This window comes from Neovison vison, chromosome 2 (genome assembly GCF_020171115.1).
Source record: "Neovison vison isolate M4711 chromosome 2, ASM_NN_V1, whole genome shotgun sequence".
Lineage (NCBI taxonomy): Eukaryota > Metazoa > Chordata > Mammalia > Carnivora > Mustelidae > Neogale > Neogale vison.
The window spans coordinates 105,879,015-105,895,842 of NC_058092.1; the positions used below are offsets into that span (position 1 = coordinate 105,879,015).

General features: G+C 37.9%; 1 protein-coding gene across 1 annotated transcript in view; it reads right to left on the reverse strand.

The window, feature by feature from the left end:
- RNF115 (ring finger protein 115) overlaps positions 1-16,828 on the reverse strand; it is a 72,016-nt gene that overhangs the window by 45,891 nt on the left and 9,297 nt on the right. Inside the window, exons 2-3 of the mRNA XM_044239079.1 lie at positions 4,475-4,533; positions 786-843 (exon numbers count right to left, since the gene is read on the reverse strand). Of these exons, the coding sequence (XP_044095014.1) occupies positions 786-843; positions 4,475-4,533 (117 nt within the window). The remainder of the gene's footprint in view (positions 1-785; positions 844-4,474; positions 4,534-16,828) is intronic.

A 16,828-nucleotide genomic window follows, 5' to 3' on the forward strand; every position in this document is an offset into this window, starting at 1 on the left:
ACAGGGTATAGTCTCTAAATGATTAAAAATAGAGCATTTAATGCCATTTACTTGTACACTTAAAAATGGTTAAAATAGTCCCCCAAAAAACTAAGCAAGAGATTTTAAGTTAATGAATAAAATGAAAAACAAAACTACTCTCAATTTAATGTAAAACAGTATTCTAAGACGCAAACTAATGCCTCATTTTCAAATCATAGTTAAGATTTCTTTCCTAAAACTATGGATGCTACGTTATGTATATAATTGGAAATTAATTATAGGTCCCACCTTGAGATCTGGAAGGCAAGTAAATACCATATACTTAATCTGGCCCCCAATTCCAATCATACCAAATCACCATATTTATTAGAGGCCATCTCTAAAAACCAGTACCTCTGTGTAAAGCTGAATGGTGACTTCAATTACAACTCATTCTGGCCTGCTATTTCCTTGGCTGCCACATCACCAAAGCAGAGTTTATAGCACTGTTATTTCACAAACACCACAAGGTTTTTTTTCCTTTCACACCATATACACAGTTAAGGAAGTAGAAAACAACTGGAAACAACACCAGGTTTAAAACAGCACAGATCAAGAAGGTTCCTCTCTTTGTCAAAGGTTTACCAAAAGTAACATGTCAAAGGCCCAACTACTAAAAACACAAATCTTTCTAAGGGCTACTCTTGCCCACACTTTTCTTATACTTTCTGATGTTCTGCTACACTTGCGGCAGGTGGAACTCTGTCATGGTTTAAACATCCACCCACTATCTACAGAATCCCTACAGCCAAAGGAAAACTTACCTCTGCAAAATGTGTTGATGTGCTACTGTCTATCCGGCTGCCACCACCACCTAAAAAACTGAAGAGAAAAAGAAATGAGTACTGATTCTATTCCTAGGAACAAGCTTCCCTCCCAGAAGCTAAATATAGAATAGTACAATGAGAACAAAGCCCAATAAGGAAAAATAACTCATCCCAACGTGACACCTATGAAGGAAATTATGAAGAACTGGCATGTGGATTAATCTACGAATGATTCTATAACAAACCACAAAATCAAGTATAAATTAAGTGAAAAATTAGAAAGAGGGGCCACCACAGAGTAGGAAGAAGGAACCACAGCCAGCAATGCATTTCGAATTTGACCTAGCAAGAGAAAAAAAACATTTATTCTCAAGGAGGCAAAGGAATAAAACAAGATTCTCAAAATAACGCTTTGCTAAAAAAAATCATTCAACCACCAGATGAACATAACATTTGAGCCTACTTGGGAATGATTAAATATAGTGCTACAAGGGGTCTGGTACTATACTTAGCACATTATAAAAGATCTCAATAAATATTTTTTCTTCTTTTAATAGTTTATCCTATTCTTTGATTATCCTACCCATCCTTCAAGGCCCATCTCAAATGCTACCTCCTCCATTAAGTCTTTTCTGAACTCACTGACCAAATGAGGATCCACAGCCCTCTGCACTCTCTGATTATAAATTCTACCTTATTAATATCTAGAATTTATCTCATCCCCTTCTAACCCTTTCCCTCCTTTCATAAATATAAATTCACAATGCCTGGTGGCTCAGTTGGTTTAGTGGCTGCCTTCAGCTCAGGTCATGATCCCAGGGTCCTGGAATGGAGTCCCACCTGGGGCTCCCTGCTCAGTGGGGAGTCTGCTTCTCCCCCTCCCTCTGCCCCTCCCCCCTGCTCATTCTCTCCCTCTCTCTCTCAAATAAACAAATAAAACCTTAAAAAGCATATGTATACATATAAATTCAGAGGATCAAGAATGTGTTAATACCACAAATACATGTAAAGTGTTTATTGTGTGTAAAACATTATACAAAGCATTCATCATTTTTGAAAAACCCTGCAACGTCGTACCCTACATTGGTAACTTGAAAATAAAATTGCTGAATGTGAAAACAGGGGCGCTTGGCTGACTCAGCTGGTACAGCATGTGACTCTTGATCTCAGGGTTGTAAGTTCAAGCCCCACACTGGGTGGAGAGATTACTTAAAAAAAAAAATGTGTAAACAATAAAATAACTACTCCTGAAGACTGGGGAGAAATATGAGATGCCATTGTCCCCATGAAATCTGCAAAAAAAAAAAAAAAAAGGAGAGAAAAATGGCTAATATTTTGTGGAGAAAGGAATGGAAAAAGAAAATCACAAGAACTACCAGGTATCACTTTTACTTCAAGACACAAGCCTATGAACATGTACACATAGTCACTCCAAATACAAGTCTATAAACTACTACAGATAGCTTTCATTTTCAGAACACCAAATGCACTCAGCTCAATGAGGAAACAAACACAGTTTGGTTAGTCTGAAACCAAAAGTGAAAAAGCAAAGCTAATGCCATTTTCTATGTAGTCATGCTCAGGCCTTATTCACTAATTAGAAACCATTTAACACTTGCATTTGTTTCAGAAGTTAAAAACACTTCAAATGTAGAATAAGCCCAGAAGTACTGGTACATTTATGCTAAATTAGTAAATAATTCAACTACCACTGTATACCCATTTTATTGCTCAAGCCTACTATATTGTTTCAGGGATTCAAATATCCCTGGTAATTAAAGCTATGAACTTTATCTTTTACAGTTCTGCTCCCCCTGAAACTTCCTCAGCATTCCCTTTCCTTAAAATTCCTCCATATTTTAAGAGTAACAAGTCTAATCATAGAGAAGGGATAATAAAACAACCACATTGTTCTGAGAGATGTTACAAAGCTTAAGAAAACTTACAAGATGCCCCTGTGATCAATGTCCAGTAACATATGGAGCCCACTACCCAATATTTATATGTAAGGACCTCCTATTGTTCATTTTTACCATCTACTACTTACCACTGTAATTGCTAAGTATTCAAAAATCAGCCAATGTTTATGAACTTAATAAAAACGGAATACCATGCTACCTCTAAGAAACTGATTCTAAGAAAAAGATTTCTTCAACCATTTAGAACACCAACCTTTCAAAAGACATATAATCTGTACAATTGAGTATTTGCTACTAATGGCACCTGTAGGTGGACAACCTTTGGCCTACAAAGGCACAAATAAAAGAATTAAATCAAGTGAAAGCAGGATCCATAAAATTCATAGTTCCCTTCTAAAAAAACGACTCATCCTACAGTTAATCACTATCTGCATTTATAACCATACTTCGTACACAAGGCTAAAGAAACCAGGATTACTACTTAAAAACTTAGAACAAAAAAGTAAGCCCATCAATTGCCTCCCAATAACCAATATGCTCTTTATTCAATACATGCAGAGCGTAAGTGTTTGCAGTAAGTATTTGATGCCATTATAAAAGCACAAATAAAAAGCTGCCCCAAGTTAGCATGCTATTCTCACAAAATTGCTCATTTTGCTATCATGCTAATCTTACAGGTTTAAAGCTGGTATTGTGTTATTCAAAAACCAAGATTATTAGATCACCATGTAAGTGTACCAAACTTGATCCCATGCCATATAATGCCCCAGAAGCTCCAGTTCATTTATATATATAATCACCACTCATTAATAAAGTTAAACTAATAGTACATACTGTAAAATGTGTGCTTTTTCCTGGTTGTGGAAGGGCCCTTCAACTTTGGAGTCTGCCAATAGCAACAGTAAAGGAATTATTTACTGCCATTAAAATCTCCAAAGTCGCTCCAAGATTAAAAAGAAGCTTCAGATTACAGGTTCTTTTCATCCAGTCAGTATTTCATCAATTGTCCAACCAAATTATCTAACCAACAGCCATAAAAGAACAAATGTGCCATTATGTTTAGCCATAAAAGGCCATCCTACCAACGCTATTCTACTTTTTATGAAGTTTTTATAGTTTTACTCATATTAACCAAAAAGTAATATAAAATACTGTCACTTTCAGGAACACTTCCCTTTTATAAGTTTTATATCTCTAGTAAGACCAATAAGAGCTGATTTCAAGCATTACGAACCAAATTAATATTACAGCTATAAAATGGCATAAGTCTGACTGCAATAATTTTAGTAAGATGAAGGATCCAAAGGCTTTCCTCAAAAGAGGAAAGAGGTTTCCCTGACTAGACCAGCCTGCTTACCTTCTTAGATATCTTTGTCAGAAGTCAGTCCCGAGCCGACCAAAGAGGTATAAAAGCCATTTACCTTTAGGCAACAGAGTAGTCACTGAAACCACCCAATAATCTAAAAGGACACCAAAGACTCAGAAAATAAATGCAAACTTACCAGATTTCCTCTGATATGGATATAGAGATTTCAAAGGAATGCCACACACAATCAGAAGCAGAGGATCTCACCATACCCACTATCACATCACATCCCAAATTCTTCCATTTGTATTACCCTTCCCTCTTCTTCCCTCCCTCCGTTCCTCCCACTTAGCAGAGAACATAAGTTATAGAACAATTTTCCTTTTATTCATTCAGTCAATGCTGACAGAAAACAATTTTGATAACAAAATGCCTGATTTATTCACGAGCTTATACAATACCTGGAATCATCTGTCACTTCTTCAATAAAGCCTGATTCACATCTGGGACAAATATATTCCTATAAAAGAGAGAAAGAAATAAAAAGGAATCTTTTATTAGAAAGCTAAGCATGTAGTTTCAGAGTAATATGCAGTATACAAGCTGATGCGATGAAATGTTACATGTACTTGCTGACTCCAAGGACAGTTTTTTTTTTATCACACTCTGGCAAATAAAGAATTTGATAAGAAGTCTGCAGAATAGCTTTATAAGAGGTTCCCTCTGAGAGCTCCCACTGAAAGGGAGAATATCAGATTTTTGTTTTTTAATTTGGGTTGATTTTTTATAAAAACTGGGATAAATTCATGATCTAATTTTCTCTTCAAATCTAATGAAAAACCTCCACTAGTTATCAGAGCAGTATAAGATTATAAAACTGGGGGCACCTGGGTGGCTCAGTGGGTTAAGGCCTCTGCCTTTGGCTCGGGTCATGATCCCATGGTCCTGGGACCAAGCCCCAAATGGGGCTCTCTGCTCAGCAGGGAACCTGCTTCCCCGCCTCTCTCTGCCTGCTTGTGATCTCGGTCAAATAAATAAATAAATAAATAAAATCTTTGGTAGAGGGGAAGATTATAAAATTGATGGGTACAAAAACTGCTATTTGATACTATACATGTGTAAAAGACACAAACTGAAGCACGACATAAATCAAGTGGTAAACTAGGAATTAACAATGAAGTTTTCAGTATTTCTTATCTATTTTCTGACTACCAATGGCTCTAAATAAAACTTAACATTCTCAGGTATTTAACAGAAATGTTAATTCAAATAACTAGAACAATTCCAAATCAGCTTCTACTTCCTTCAGTGCCAAGAATCTTTCTTTTAAATAAATATCAAGCGTTAGTACTGATAAGAAAGAATACACTTTGAGGACCCTTGGGTGACTCAGTCGGTTAAGAGTCTGCCATCAAGTCGGGTCAGAATCCCAGGGTCCTGGGATGGAGGTTGGTCTCCTGGCTCACCTCAGTGGGGAGTCTGCTTCTCCTTCTGACCCTCCCCCAATTCATGCACAGGCTCTCTCTCTCTCAAATAAATAAATATTTTTTTAAAAAAGAAAAAAAAAAAAAGAAAGAATACACTTTAAGAGTGCCTGGGTGGCTCAGTCAGTTAAGCATCTGACTCTTGATTTCAGCTCAAGTCATGATCTCAGGCTGGTGAGATCAAGCCCCCAGTCGGACTCCACACTCCACATGGAGTCTGCTCGAGTTTCTCTCCCTCTGCCCTCCCCCAGCTCACATACTCTCTCAACCAAATAAGCAAATCTTATTTTAAAAAAAGAATACACTTGGGGCGCCTGGGTGGCTCAGTGGGTTAAGCCGCTGCCTCTGGCTCAGGTCATGATCTCAGGGTCCTGGGATCGAGTCCCACGTCGGACTCTCTGCTCAGCAGGGAGCCTGCTTCCCCCCACCCTCTGCCTGCCTCTCCGTCTACTTGTGATTTCTCTCTGTCAAATAAATAAATAAAATCTTTAAAAAAAAAAAAATACACTTTAGAGACTGCCTTGTCATACATTTTTTTTTTTACCATCCTAAAGTATTTCTTTCCTTTATCATCCACTTACCATACTTCTAAAACTATTTTTAACTACCTATTAAAATAGACCTGGAAAGACATTTTCAACTATTTTCTTGCTCCCTGTAAACCCTATATAAACTTTGTCTTACCAGAAAGTGATGTAAGCCACATTTGGCTAGTCAAAGACAATCAGAATAGTTACTCAAATATTCAAATGCTTTCTTAAAAGAGATAAAAAGAGGGGCGCCTGGGTGGCACAGTCAGTTAAGCATCTTACTCTTGGTCTCAGCTTAACCTGTGACCTCAGGATCTTGGGATCAAGCCCCACATCAGGATCTGAGCTCAGCTGGGAGCCTGCTTATTAAGATTCTCTCTCCTGGGGGTGCCGGGTGGCTCAGTTGGTTGAGCACCTGTCTTCGGCTCAGGTTATGATCCCAGGGTCCTGGGACTGAGCACCGAGTCAAGCTCCCTGCTCAGTGGACAGTCTGCTTCTCCCTTCTCCTTCTGCCCCTCCCCACCATTCATGCTCTCTTTCTCTCTCTTGCCCTTGCTCTATCTCAAATAAAATCTTTAAACAATAAAGTTTCTTTAAAAAAAAAAAAAATTCTCCTTCTCCCCCTGCTCTCTCTCTCGCTCTCTAAAAAAGGAAATAAATACTGTTTTAAAAAAGAAAACCAGAGCGCCTGGGTGGCTCAGTGGGTTGAAGCCTCTGCCTTCGGCTCAGGTCATGGTCCCAGGGTCCTGGGATCAAGCCCCACATAGGACTCTTTGCTCCAAGGAGAGCCTGCTTCCTCCTCTCTCTCCCTGCCTGCCTCTCTGACTACTTGAGATCTCTGTCAAATAAATAAATAAAATCTTTTTTAAAAAATTTAAAATTAAAAAAAAATAAATAAAAAGAAAAAAGAAAACCAAAGGGATATAAAAAGACCAATCCTTTCCAACAAGATTTGTTTGGTGAGGATACAGTCAATCCAAGAAATATTAAAATTTAATAAAATAATTGCTATAATTAATGCACACTTGGAATATAAGGAAAGGCCAAGCAAGGCTTTCTCTGAAACAGTGACTTAAATTATTAGTCTTTTGCTCCACGAAAAAGGAAATTATGGGCTAAGGATTATCACAACAGACTCTAACAGGCACAGAGGTTGAAGGGGAGTGGTTTGAATGTCAATAGGTAGGCAGGGTCCACATTGTGGAAAACCTCAGATTTACCATGAGCTTCAACCTATGCATCAGAAGCTCTCAAGTTTTTTTGCTCTGTTATAAACAGGAAGGCTGAGAAACACTCAAAACAGGCACACTGTACACTTCAGAAATAAAATAATCTGGAGACCATATAAATCCCTGAGCCCCTCCCCCTACTCCTTCATCCGCCACCCTCCAAGCTAGCAGTAACTCCATCCCTTTCTCTCCCACTAAGAAAGTTTATCTGAGTACAAATGAGATTGATTTTAGAAGGCTAACCCTAAACCTATTCTAATGTCTAATGTTAAAAAGAAAAAGGGAATCAATTACAAAGTGTTGTAATTTGTCACAATCATAGGTCTGGGCCCTATGATTTCCTCCCTCTCCCTCTCGCTCATTCTCACTGTTTTAAATACCCCCTATACAGGAACATCTCCCAAACATGTATCTCCAACCCAGACCAGGTTTCTAAGCGCTCTTTCTCTCTCTTCCTTACACATACACACATACTCTGTCTCTAAAGATGTGGCATACATACCAGCTTGCTCATACTGGACACCTGGGAGTCCCTCTCCCATATCTTCCAACAACTAATGATCAAATCTGGCACTCCTAGCTCAAACACATTTCTCAAATCTACTCCTTGCCCACTGCCACACTATCTTAACCTAAGCCAGCAGTGACCCTAGACACTGAAATACCTTCCCTCTTAAGTGTCATCCCACTTCTCTTCTAGCCTCTTCCTTATCTCTTCCACACACTGAAGTCAGAATGATTTTTAAAACATAAAAATGGACCATGTCATTTCCCAGCTTAAAACCTTTCAGCTATCTCCCAAAACACCCCGAATAAAATCAAACTCTGAAACATGACCTACAAGGCCCTGATTCAGCAGGTCTCTATTCAACTGGCCCACATCACTTCATGCTACTCTCCCCAGCTCAGTATATTACGGTTACAAGGGCCTTCTTTCAGTTTTTCTGCCTCATCAAGCTCATCCTGCCTCTAAGCTTCCATATATATTGCTTCTGTAACTGAAACACTATTCCCTAACTTTGTGAATAGCAAGGAATTTCTAATCCTTTAGCCTCCATTTTAATGCCAAGTCATGTCTTTCATCATGGAATCTACAGTGGTTACCTCCTATTCTCTTTTTTTGTAATTGAAGAATACGTAAGATATTGTATTGGTTTCAGGTGTACAACATAGTGATTCAATATTTATATACATTATGAAATGACCACAGTAAGTGTAGTTATCACCTATCAACATACAAAGTTGTTACCATATTTCTGACTATATTGCCTATGTTGGATTTCATCCCTGTGACTTACTTATTTTATAACTGTAAGATTGCACTTCTTAATCCCTTTCACCTATTTCACCCATCTTCTGATCACCTATTATTTTCTTCCTCAGCACCTCATTCATCACTTTATAGCACTTATCACAATTTAGATGTTTTTTAATGTCTGTCTCCATTCAGTAAGCTTCAAGCTTCATAACAGAAGGGTGCAGATCTGTTTTGTTTACCAGTATATGCCTAGGACAGATAGGTTCTCGATATTTACTGACTACATGAACATGAAACTACTTGCCATATACTTCACAAATAAGAGTCAAAGTACCAGAATCTAATATAATCAGAAAACACATAGAATGGAAGTAAAGAAATAAAAGAGCTAAAAACTTTTAAAGATTTTATTTATTTGACAGACAGAAAGAACATAAGCAGGGGGAGAGGTAGAGGGAGAAGCAGACTCCCTGCTGAGCAATGAGCCTAACATAGGGCTCGAACCCAAGAAACTAGGGTCATGACCTGGTGAAGGCAGATGCTTAACCAACTGAGCCACCCACATGCCCCAAAGAGCTGAAAACTTAAGAAGTTATGGCTGGATCATAAGATAATAGACCTTGAGAGGTTTCAGAGGAAGAACTGTTCTGGATGATCATAAAGTCCAAGATATATCAATTGGCATAGGTGGCTAAAATGGAGTAGGGATGAAGATCTTTGGAGTTAAAAGGTTATTTACACTGATACTGAACTTCCAAAATTATGTTAAGATGTATGATGGAGAAAGAATAATTTCAAAAGCAGATAATCACAATTGGGAAGACAAAAAAAAAAAAGACTCTGAAACAAGAAACAGGTTGATTTAGAGTAGAGAAAATGTACAAGTCTTCTCATCATGATCCCAGGCACAGTTCTAGGAACCAGGCTGTCAGCCACAAACAGCTCTTTCAACAGAACAGGATACTTCAGAGGTATAAACCAAATTGCAGAAGTACTATGGATTCCCTCCTATCCCTAGGTACTCCCTCCACAATCAAACCTTCCTAAATAATTCTATTTTGTTTACAGGGAAGAGAACCAAAATTCTTTCCAAATGCTTTGTAAATTATCCTTGATAAAAGTAGCTAATTATAAAACATATAGATCTCTCAGCTGTGGATTATCTCTCCTGCAATCAACATTACAGAACATACAGAGAACTTTTTCAAATTCGTAACCTCATCATTCTCTAATTATCAAAGTAAAAAGAAAAATGCCCTCTTGTTTCTTACATACTTCAATAGTCTGATCTTAGAACAAAGGTCTGTTCTTAGAAAATTATCTCACTTCCATTCTCTTGGAGGACTGAAAATCCCAAAATAACATTCTGAAGTTGCTATAGTTCCAGTTTCTAGATTAAACTTGACTTAATACTGCCATTGATAAAATGATAGCACTTGACTTAATACTGCCATTTTTCTTCTCAATTCACACTAGTCACTACTCTTCCTAACTTCCAGCTACATAGAGGGTGCCACTCCTTCACTCAAAAGACTCAAAAATTGTAACAACTGTTTCAAACTACCTGGAGACATCACGTGGACTTCGGGTAGAGATGAATGAAATATGACTGGCTTAAATTCATAATTATTAAAGCTGGGTTCATGTGGGCTTCTTATACTAGTCTATTTTTGATATGTTTAAAGCTTTTCATGATAAAGTTTTTTGTTTTAAGTTATATCAGTCTTGGTCTTCCTCATATATTCTTTTCATTACACCACACTGATTAAATAAAAATAACTGCTTTTAGAGAAAGTAATAGAAACTATAATTTCCTGAGGACAGGATGAAAAAGTTTATGGTGAGGCCCAATAAGGCCTTGGGAAATTCAGCAGCCATTCAGCCCCCTCCCTCTCTCATAAAGGAGAATTATCCTGATAAACACACAATCCAAGGTCTGAAACCTTCAATCTTACAGACTCAGAAATCTAAGTTAGCAAACCAAGATTAAAAAAAAAAAGATTCATATAGGGGTGCCTGGGTGGTTCAATGGGTTAAGTCTCTGCCTTCTGCTCATGACCTCACGGTCCTGGGATAGAGCCCACAAGGGGCTCTCTGCTCAGTGGGAAGCCTGCTTCCCCACCCCCACCCCCATCCCCGCCTCTGCCTGCCTCTCTGCCTACTTGTGATCTGTCTGTCAAATAAACAAATAAAATCTTAAAAAAAAGAAAGAAAAAGATTCACATAAAAACCAAATTCAGAGGCCATGTATATAAAACCCAAAATGCCAATTTACTTTACAACAGCCTAAGATACCCATTCCCACCATGAGTATAAACCAGATCCTCAAAAATCAAGGACCTGGGTTTCCTCTTCCCCTCGGCAGTACTAGAAGAGGATGATGTTTGCCTCTGACTTTTTTTTTCTACTCTTTTCCTGTTCACCAACAATTCCCACACCTTCTTCTAAGAGACATACTGCTTCTCCTGACAAAATATAATAAAATTACTTGGCTATGTTTTCTTAATTACAAACACAGTTTAGTTTTACCCTATACTGAGATTACAACCAGACTGGATTTTAAGTGCTTATCTCAAGTCACTTCTAAAGATGGCTACTTTACATTTTAATTTCCGTATTTTTTTTCCAGGAGTGATCTTAACCCTAACTGGGGAATGTCCATGAATTAAGGTAAATTTGTAAAAGGATCAAACAGGGGATGCCTGGGTGGCTCAGTTGGTTAAGCATCTGCTTTCTGCTCAGGTCATGATCCCAGGCTCTTGGGATCCAGTCTTGCACTGGGATCCTTGCTCAGCAGAAGCCTGCTTCTCCCTCTGCCTGCCACTCCCCCTGCTTTGTGCGCTCTCTCTCTCTGTATCAAATAAATAAATAAATAACTGATCTTTTTAAGAAAAAGCGGGGGGGGGGGGGTGCTGTCAAACAGGAAGCAAACATAGTCTTTCTTTGCCTCTATACTCCTCCCACATCCAAGTCCAGGCATTAGAATCATTCATCCTGACAGACAGACAGATATATATATATATATATATATATATATATATATATAGTCACAAAGTCTTATCAAAAAAATTCATTAGGTCATTTCTATCATTTAATCTGTAGAAGAAAAGTATAACAAATCTAGGTTAATTACCCAGAATCATTGGAAATTGGAAACTTATTGTTTGTACCAAACTAAGCGGCTTCCCCTAGGGTCTACAAGTTTATTGTATAAAACTCTAGTGAAGATACCAGTGGCAAGAACACTTGAATGAACTGCTTCAGATGTTCCACTGCCTATTCCATCTAAAAATACCCATAACCAGAAATATTTTTCACCGTTAATCGTCTGAATCAGGAACAACTCCTTAAGTATAGCCCAGCCCTAATTCTTACCCACTTAGATGAATAGCGCAAGAGTACACTTGTAATACTGAAGAGAAAGGGAAACAGTAGTTTTAATGCATTATCTTCTTTTCCTTCTTATAATTCAAAATTTAATTATCAAAACATGTGAGGTTTTAGAAGGACAATGAGCTACAAGCCAAGACTTATTTATATTGAGTTCCACTCTGAACTGTGCATACTCTTGAACTTTATGCAAATTTGTATCAATATTTACTCAGAACATGAAATAGACTAGAAATTATTTCCTAATTCCCACAGCTTTGCTTTTCTAAATGTTCACTATCAGCATCTAAGTAGTTTTTTAAATTTAAAACATAAGCTTATTTACCCAAAGATACAAATGCAGTGATCCGAAGGGGCACCTGTACCCCAATGTTTATAGCAGCAATGTCCACAATACCCAAACTATGGAAAGAGCCCCGATGTCCATAGACAGAAGAATAAAGATGTGGTGTATTTATACAATGACATACTACTCAGCCACCAAAAAAAACTGAAATCTTGCCATTTCTCAATGATATAGATGGAAGTAGAGAGTATTATGCTAAGTGAAATAAGTCAATTAGAGAAAGACAATTATATGATTTCACTCTTATGTGGAATTTTTTTTTAAGATTTTATCTATTTACCTGACAGAGAGAAAGATCACAAGTAGGCAGAGAGGCAGACAGAGAGAGAGGGGAAAGCAGGCTCCCCGCCAAGCAGAGGGCCCAACTTGGGTCTCGATCCCAGGACCCTGAGATCATGACCAGAGCCAAAGGCAGAGTCCAACCCACTGAGCCACCCAGGTGCTCCTTATATGTGGAATTTAAGAAACAAAACAGAGGATCGTAGGAGAAGGGAGGGAAAAATAAAACGAGACAAAATCAGAGGTGACAGGGGCATCTAGGTGGCTCAGTGGGTTAAAGCTCAGGTCACGATCCCAGAGTCCTGGGATGGAGCCCCATATCGGGCTCTCTGCTCAGCAGGGAGCCTGCTTCCTCCTCTCTCTCACTCTCTCTGTCTGCCTGCCTCTCTGCCTAATTGTGATCTCTGTCAAATAAATAAATAAAAATCTTAAAAAAAAAATCAGAGGTGACAAACCATTTCAGACTCTTAAAGGACACAAATTGAGGGTTGCTGGAGGGGAGGTGCGTGGAGGGATGGGGTAACTGGGTGATGGGCATTAAGAAGGGCACGTGATGTAATAAGCATTGGGTATTATATAAGACTGATGAATCACTGAACTCTACCTCTGAAACTAATTATATGTTATATGTTAATTAACTGAATTTAAATTAAAAAAAAAAAACAGAAGTCTATTTCCTGTCTTGTCTGACAGTCAAAAACTAAGATCACAATATTTACTCATATCCTCTTGTTCATAGTCTCTTTGAGTATCATCGGGCAGAACTGTTCAGAAATTCCTAACTGGAAGGATTAGGAATACACACTGTTTGAAACACATCACAGCTCTTACACCAGAACCCACCACACCCTGAATTTCATGCCAGCTCACAGGTGTAGGTCAAAAATACTGCTTTTTTCTAGAGACCTTGTCCATAAATCCCCTGATTATTTCTTTTCAAACCAAGGTACACTTCCTCCCTTTTCAAAAGCATCAAGTATACCTCAAAACAAAGGCAAAAGAACTCGAGTTCTGTCTCCAGTTCCAGCATTACCTTAGTGGTCTTTGTGAAGACCTATTTCTCCATCTGTAAAACTAGAGCACAAATGCTATCTCCCCCAACTCTCCTTCAGAAAAACAAGAAAGTCTTACTCTTTCATGTGGCCAACTACTCATTCAAAAAGAAGATAAAAGTTTTCAGTTTAAGCATTTTGAACTCCAAAAAATCTTAAGTGATTATTCCCTTGACTATTAACCAGAAAGAAAATCAGTTCACAAGAAAAAAAAAGAAAAGAAAAGAAAAAAAAAAAAAACATCAGGCTACAGTTAGTTTTAGTGTTATACAAGGATACCTATACAATTTAAATACTGTTTGAAGAGCTGTGATTCAGTTCCAGGCCAACAAAACTGCTTTCATTTATGGTCTCATTCCCTAAGAATAGTAACATATACAACCTTCATAATTTTGTCCCTCCATTCCAGGCCATGATTGAACACCAACAGTATCAGGGACTCCAGGGACGCCTGGGTGGCTCAGCTGGTTGGACGACTGCCTTCGGCTCAGGTCATGATCCCGGAGTCCTGGGATCGAGTCCCGCATCAGGCTCCCAGCTCCACGGGGAGTCTGCTTCTCCCTGTGACCTTCTCCTTGCTCATGCTCTCTCTCACTGTCTGTCTCTCAAATAAATAAATAAAATCTTTAAAAAATATATATATATCAGGGACTCCAAACAGGAGTGTATAATCAATCAACCTTCTTCAGCACATTGTGTAAGAAGGCAGAAAATCAGGTCACACAGGACAAAACTTTACTTGATACAAGCTTAATCAGATGAACAAGAAGCCAAATTTTCTAAGAAAAAAACAGACTAAACTACAAAAATTACCAGAGAAAAAGTTAATTTCATACAACACAATATAGCCAGAACACATTTAGTTATAATGTTCTGTGCTTGCTGCCACTGAAGGCAGCAGGAAGAACAAAAACCCAGTGGCAAAGATATAAAATGGTAAATGATCCAAAAAGTTTGCCTTCAGCTCTGATGCATCCCACTGTTTTGGAGGAAAATTTTTATCTTCTTGCATTCAGCTTAGGCTGACAGAATCTTCTTACATAAACTGACAACATTCATTCTCCCAGAAAACATATTTGAAGCTCTCCATTCCAAACACAGAGGGAAAAGAAAGAATTCTTGGTAGGGAAAGAAAAATAACTTGGGACTAGAAGTCACTGAAATTAGGTACAAAATGTATGTTTTAATGAAATCACACTTACGGAAATAAAGGCCCATAAAACAAACTTTTCTGAATATCCTCATCTCAGGTACTTCGCCTCGAAAGAAGAACTGAGCAATGTTTCAGAAGAGCCTAAGCGGTTAAACATAGTGAATGTGAACTTTAATCAAAACTGGACTGGAAGCACAGAGAAACAAACGAACTGTGTGATATCTAGCAAGTCACTTCATTAATGAACTAGGGCCTGGAACATAAAGTTTTTAATAAACTGTAGATTCTAATAAACTCCTGTAAGCAATTTTGTAGAGCATTTCTTAAACCATGTTTCACAGGATATTAAATCAGTGGTCTGTTAAGAAAAAGAAAAAACAAATCTGGAAAAGGTTGAATTAAACAACATTATTAAGTATGTTGATGGGCACCTGGGTGGCTCCGTCATTGGGCATCTGCCTTCAGCTCAGGCCATGATCCCAGGGTACTGGGATCAAGCCCCACATCAGGCTCCCTGCTCAGCGGGAAGCCTCCTTCTCCCTCTCCCACTCCCTCTGATTGTGTTCCCTCTATAGCTGTGTCTCTCTCTGTCAAATAAATAGAATCTTTGGAAAAAAAAAAAAAAGTATGTTGCTTTACTGAATGATTTTTCAGAACCATTAATATGCCATTCTGTATGGTCAAAAAGGAAATGGAAGAATGGAGACAAGATTTAGTATGTCGCATTCTACCATGATTCTGAATTCATAGTTAAGTCTCCTGACACAAATTTTTGAGAAATACTGATTTAGACTGATCTCCAGATTTTTAGATTCCATAAAGCAGTTCAATTTTAAAGCTTTTATTTATTTATGTAATCTCTACACCCAACATGGGGCTCAAACTCATGACCCAAGATCAAGAGTCACATGCTCTATCGACTGAGCCAGCCAGGCACCCCTAAGCAGTTCAATTTTAAAATTTAGAAATTAAGGACACACACAAGACTGTCAACTCTATTTTGCCAAGTAAAAACATTTTTTTAAAAAATCATCAGCTACTATCACCATCATTTCATTTTAAAAGTATCAGTTTAGGAACACCTGGGTGCCTCAGTCGATTAATTACCTACCTTGGCTCAGGTCATGATCCCAGGTCCTGCCTCAGGCTCCCTGCTCTGCAGGGAGCCTACTTCTCCCTCTGCCTGCCACTCCCCCTGCCTGCACACACTCTCTCTGGCTCTCCTGCTCTCTCTCTGACAAATAAATAAAATCTTAAAAAAAAAAAAAGTATCAGTTTAAAATCCAAAAGGAATAAAGGCCTTTAGATTACATTACATTATGTAAAACCCTTTTAAATAAAATAATTTAGCACCATCCTCCTTTCTACCATGTGCCCACAAGAGCAATCTCTGAACCTCTGATGGATACCTCTTCATCTAAATAAAATAGTAAATAGAATAAAATTCCATCAGTGAGGTAAGAGAACTTTACAAATATGATCTAGTTCACTTTCAGGAACTCTCAGGTCAGTAGAGATCACATACAAACTGGTTGACAAAAGCAGTCACTGAGCTTTACAAAGTAAGAAGAATAATGAATTAACTGAATAACTTTAAAAAATAAAAGAAACAAAGATTTTATAAGAAAAGCCCTGAAAAAGAAATTATCCCAGGACAAATTTACCTGTCAAAGAATCTCAAGTCTTCAAAACTTGAGGTTTTACTTTATTCAATCAACATTACCAGCAATAAGAGTATACTGTTTTGTTTCATTTAACAAAGGAAAATCTCAGCATTGCTTTATATTATGATGTCCTCAATCCTAACATTTTCAAGATTGTTCATTATCATAAAACAAGATAATATACTTTGTAACTTACAAAGGAGAATCATTTCAGAAGTAAAATCTATATCCCAGTAAGAATAATTCAGTGGGGGAGCCAGGGGGTGGAGAATTCAGTGGGTATCACATGATCTATGTGGAAAACTACAGAACAAAATTCCTTCATACAAAATCCAAAAATACACAAAAGCTCAAATCACTAACCAACAGAGAGGAATAAACACAACTACCTCATTTTACCGACAAGGAAAACTAAGGCCCTTGAAAGATT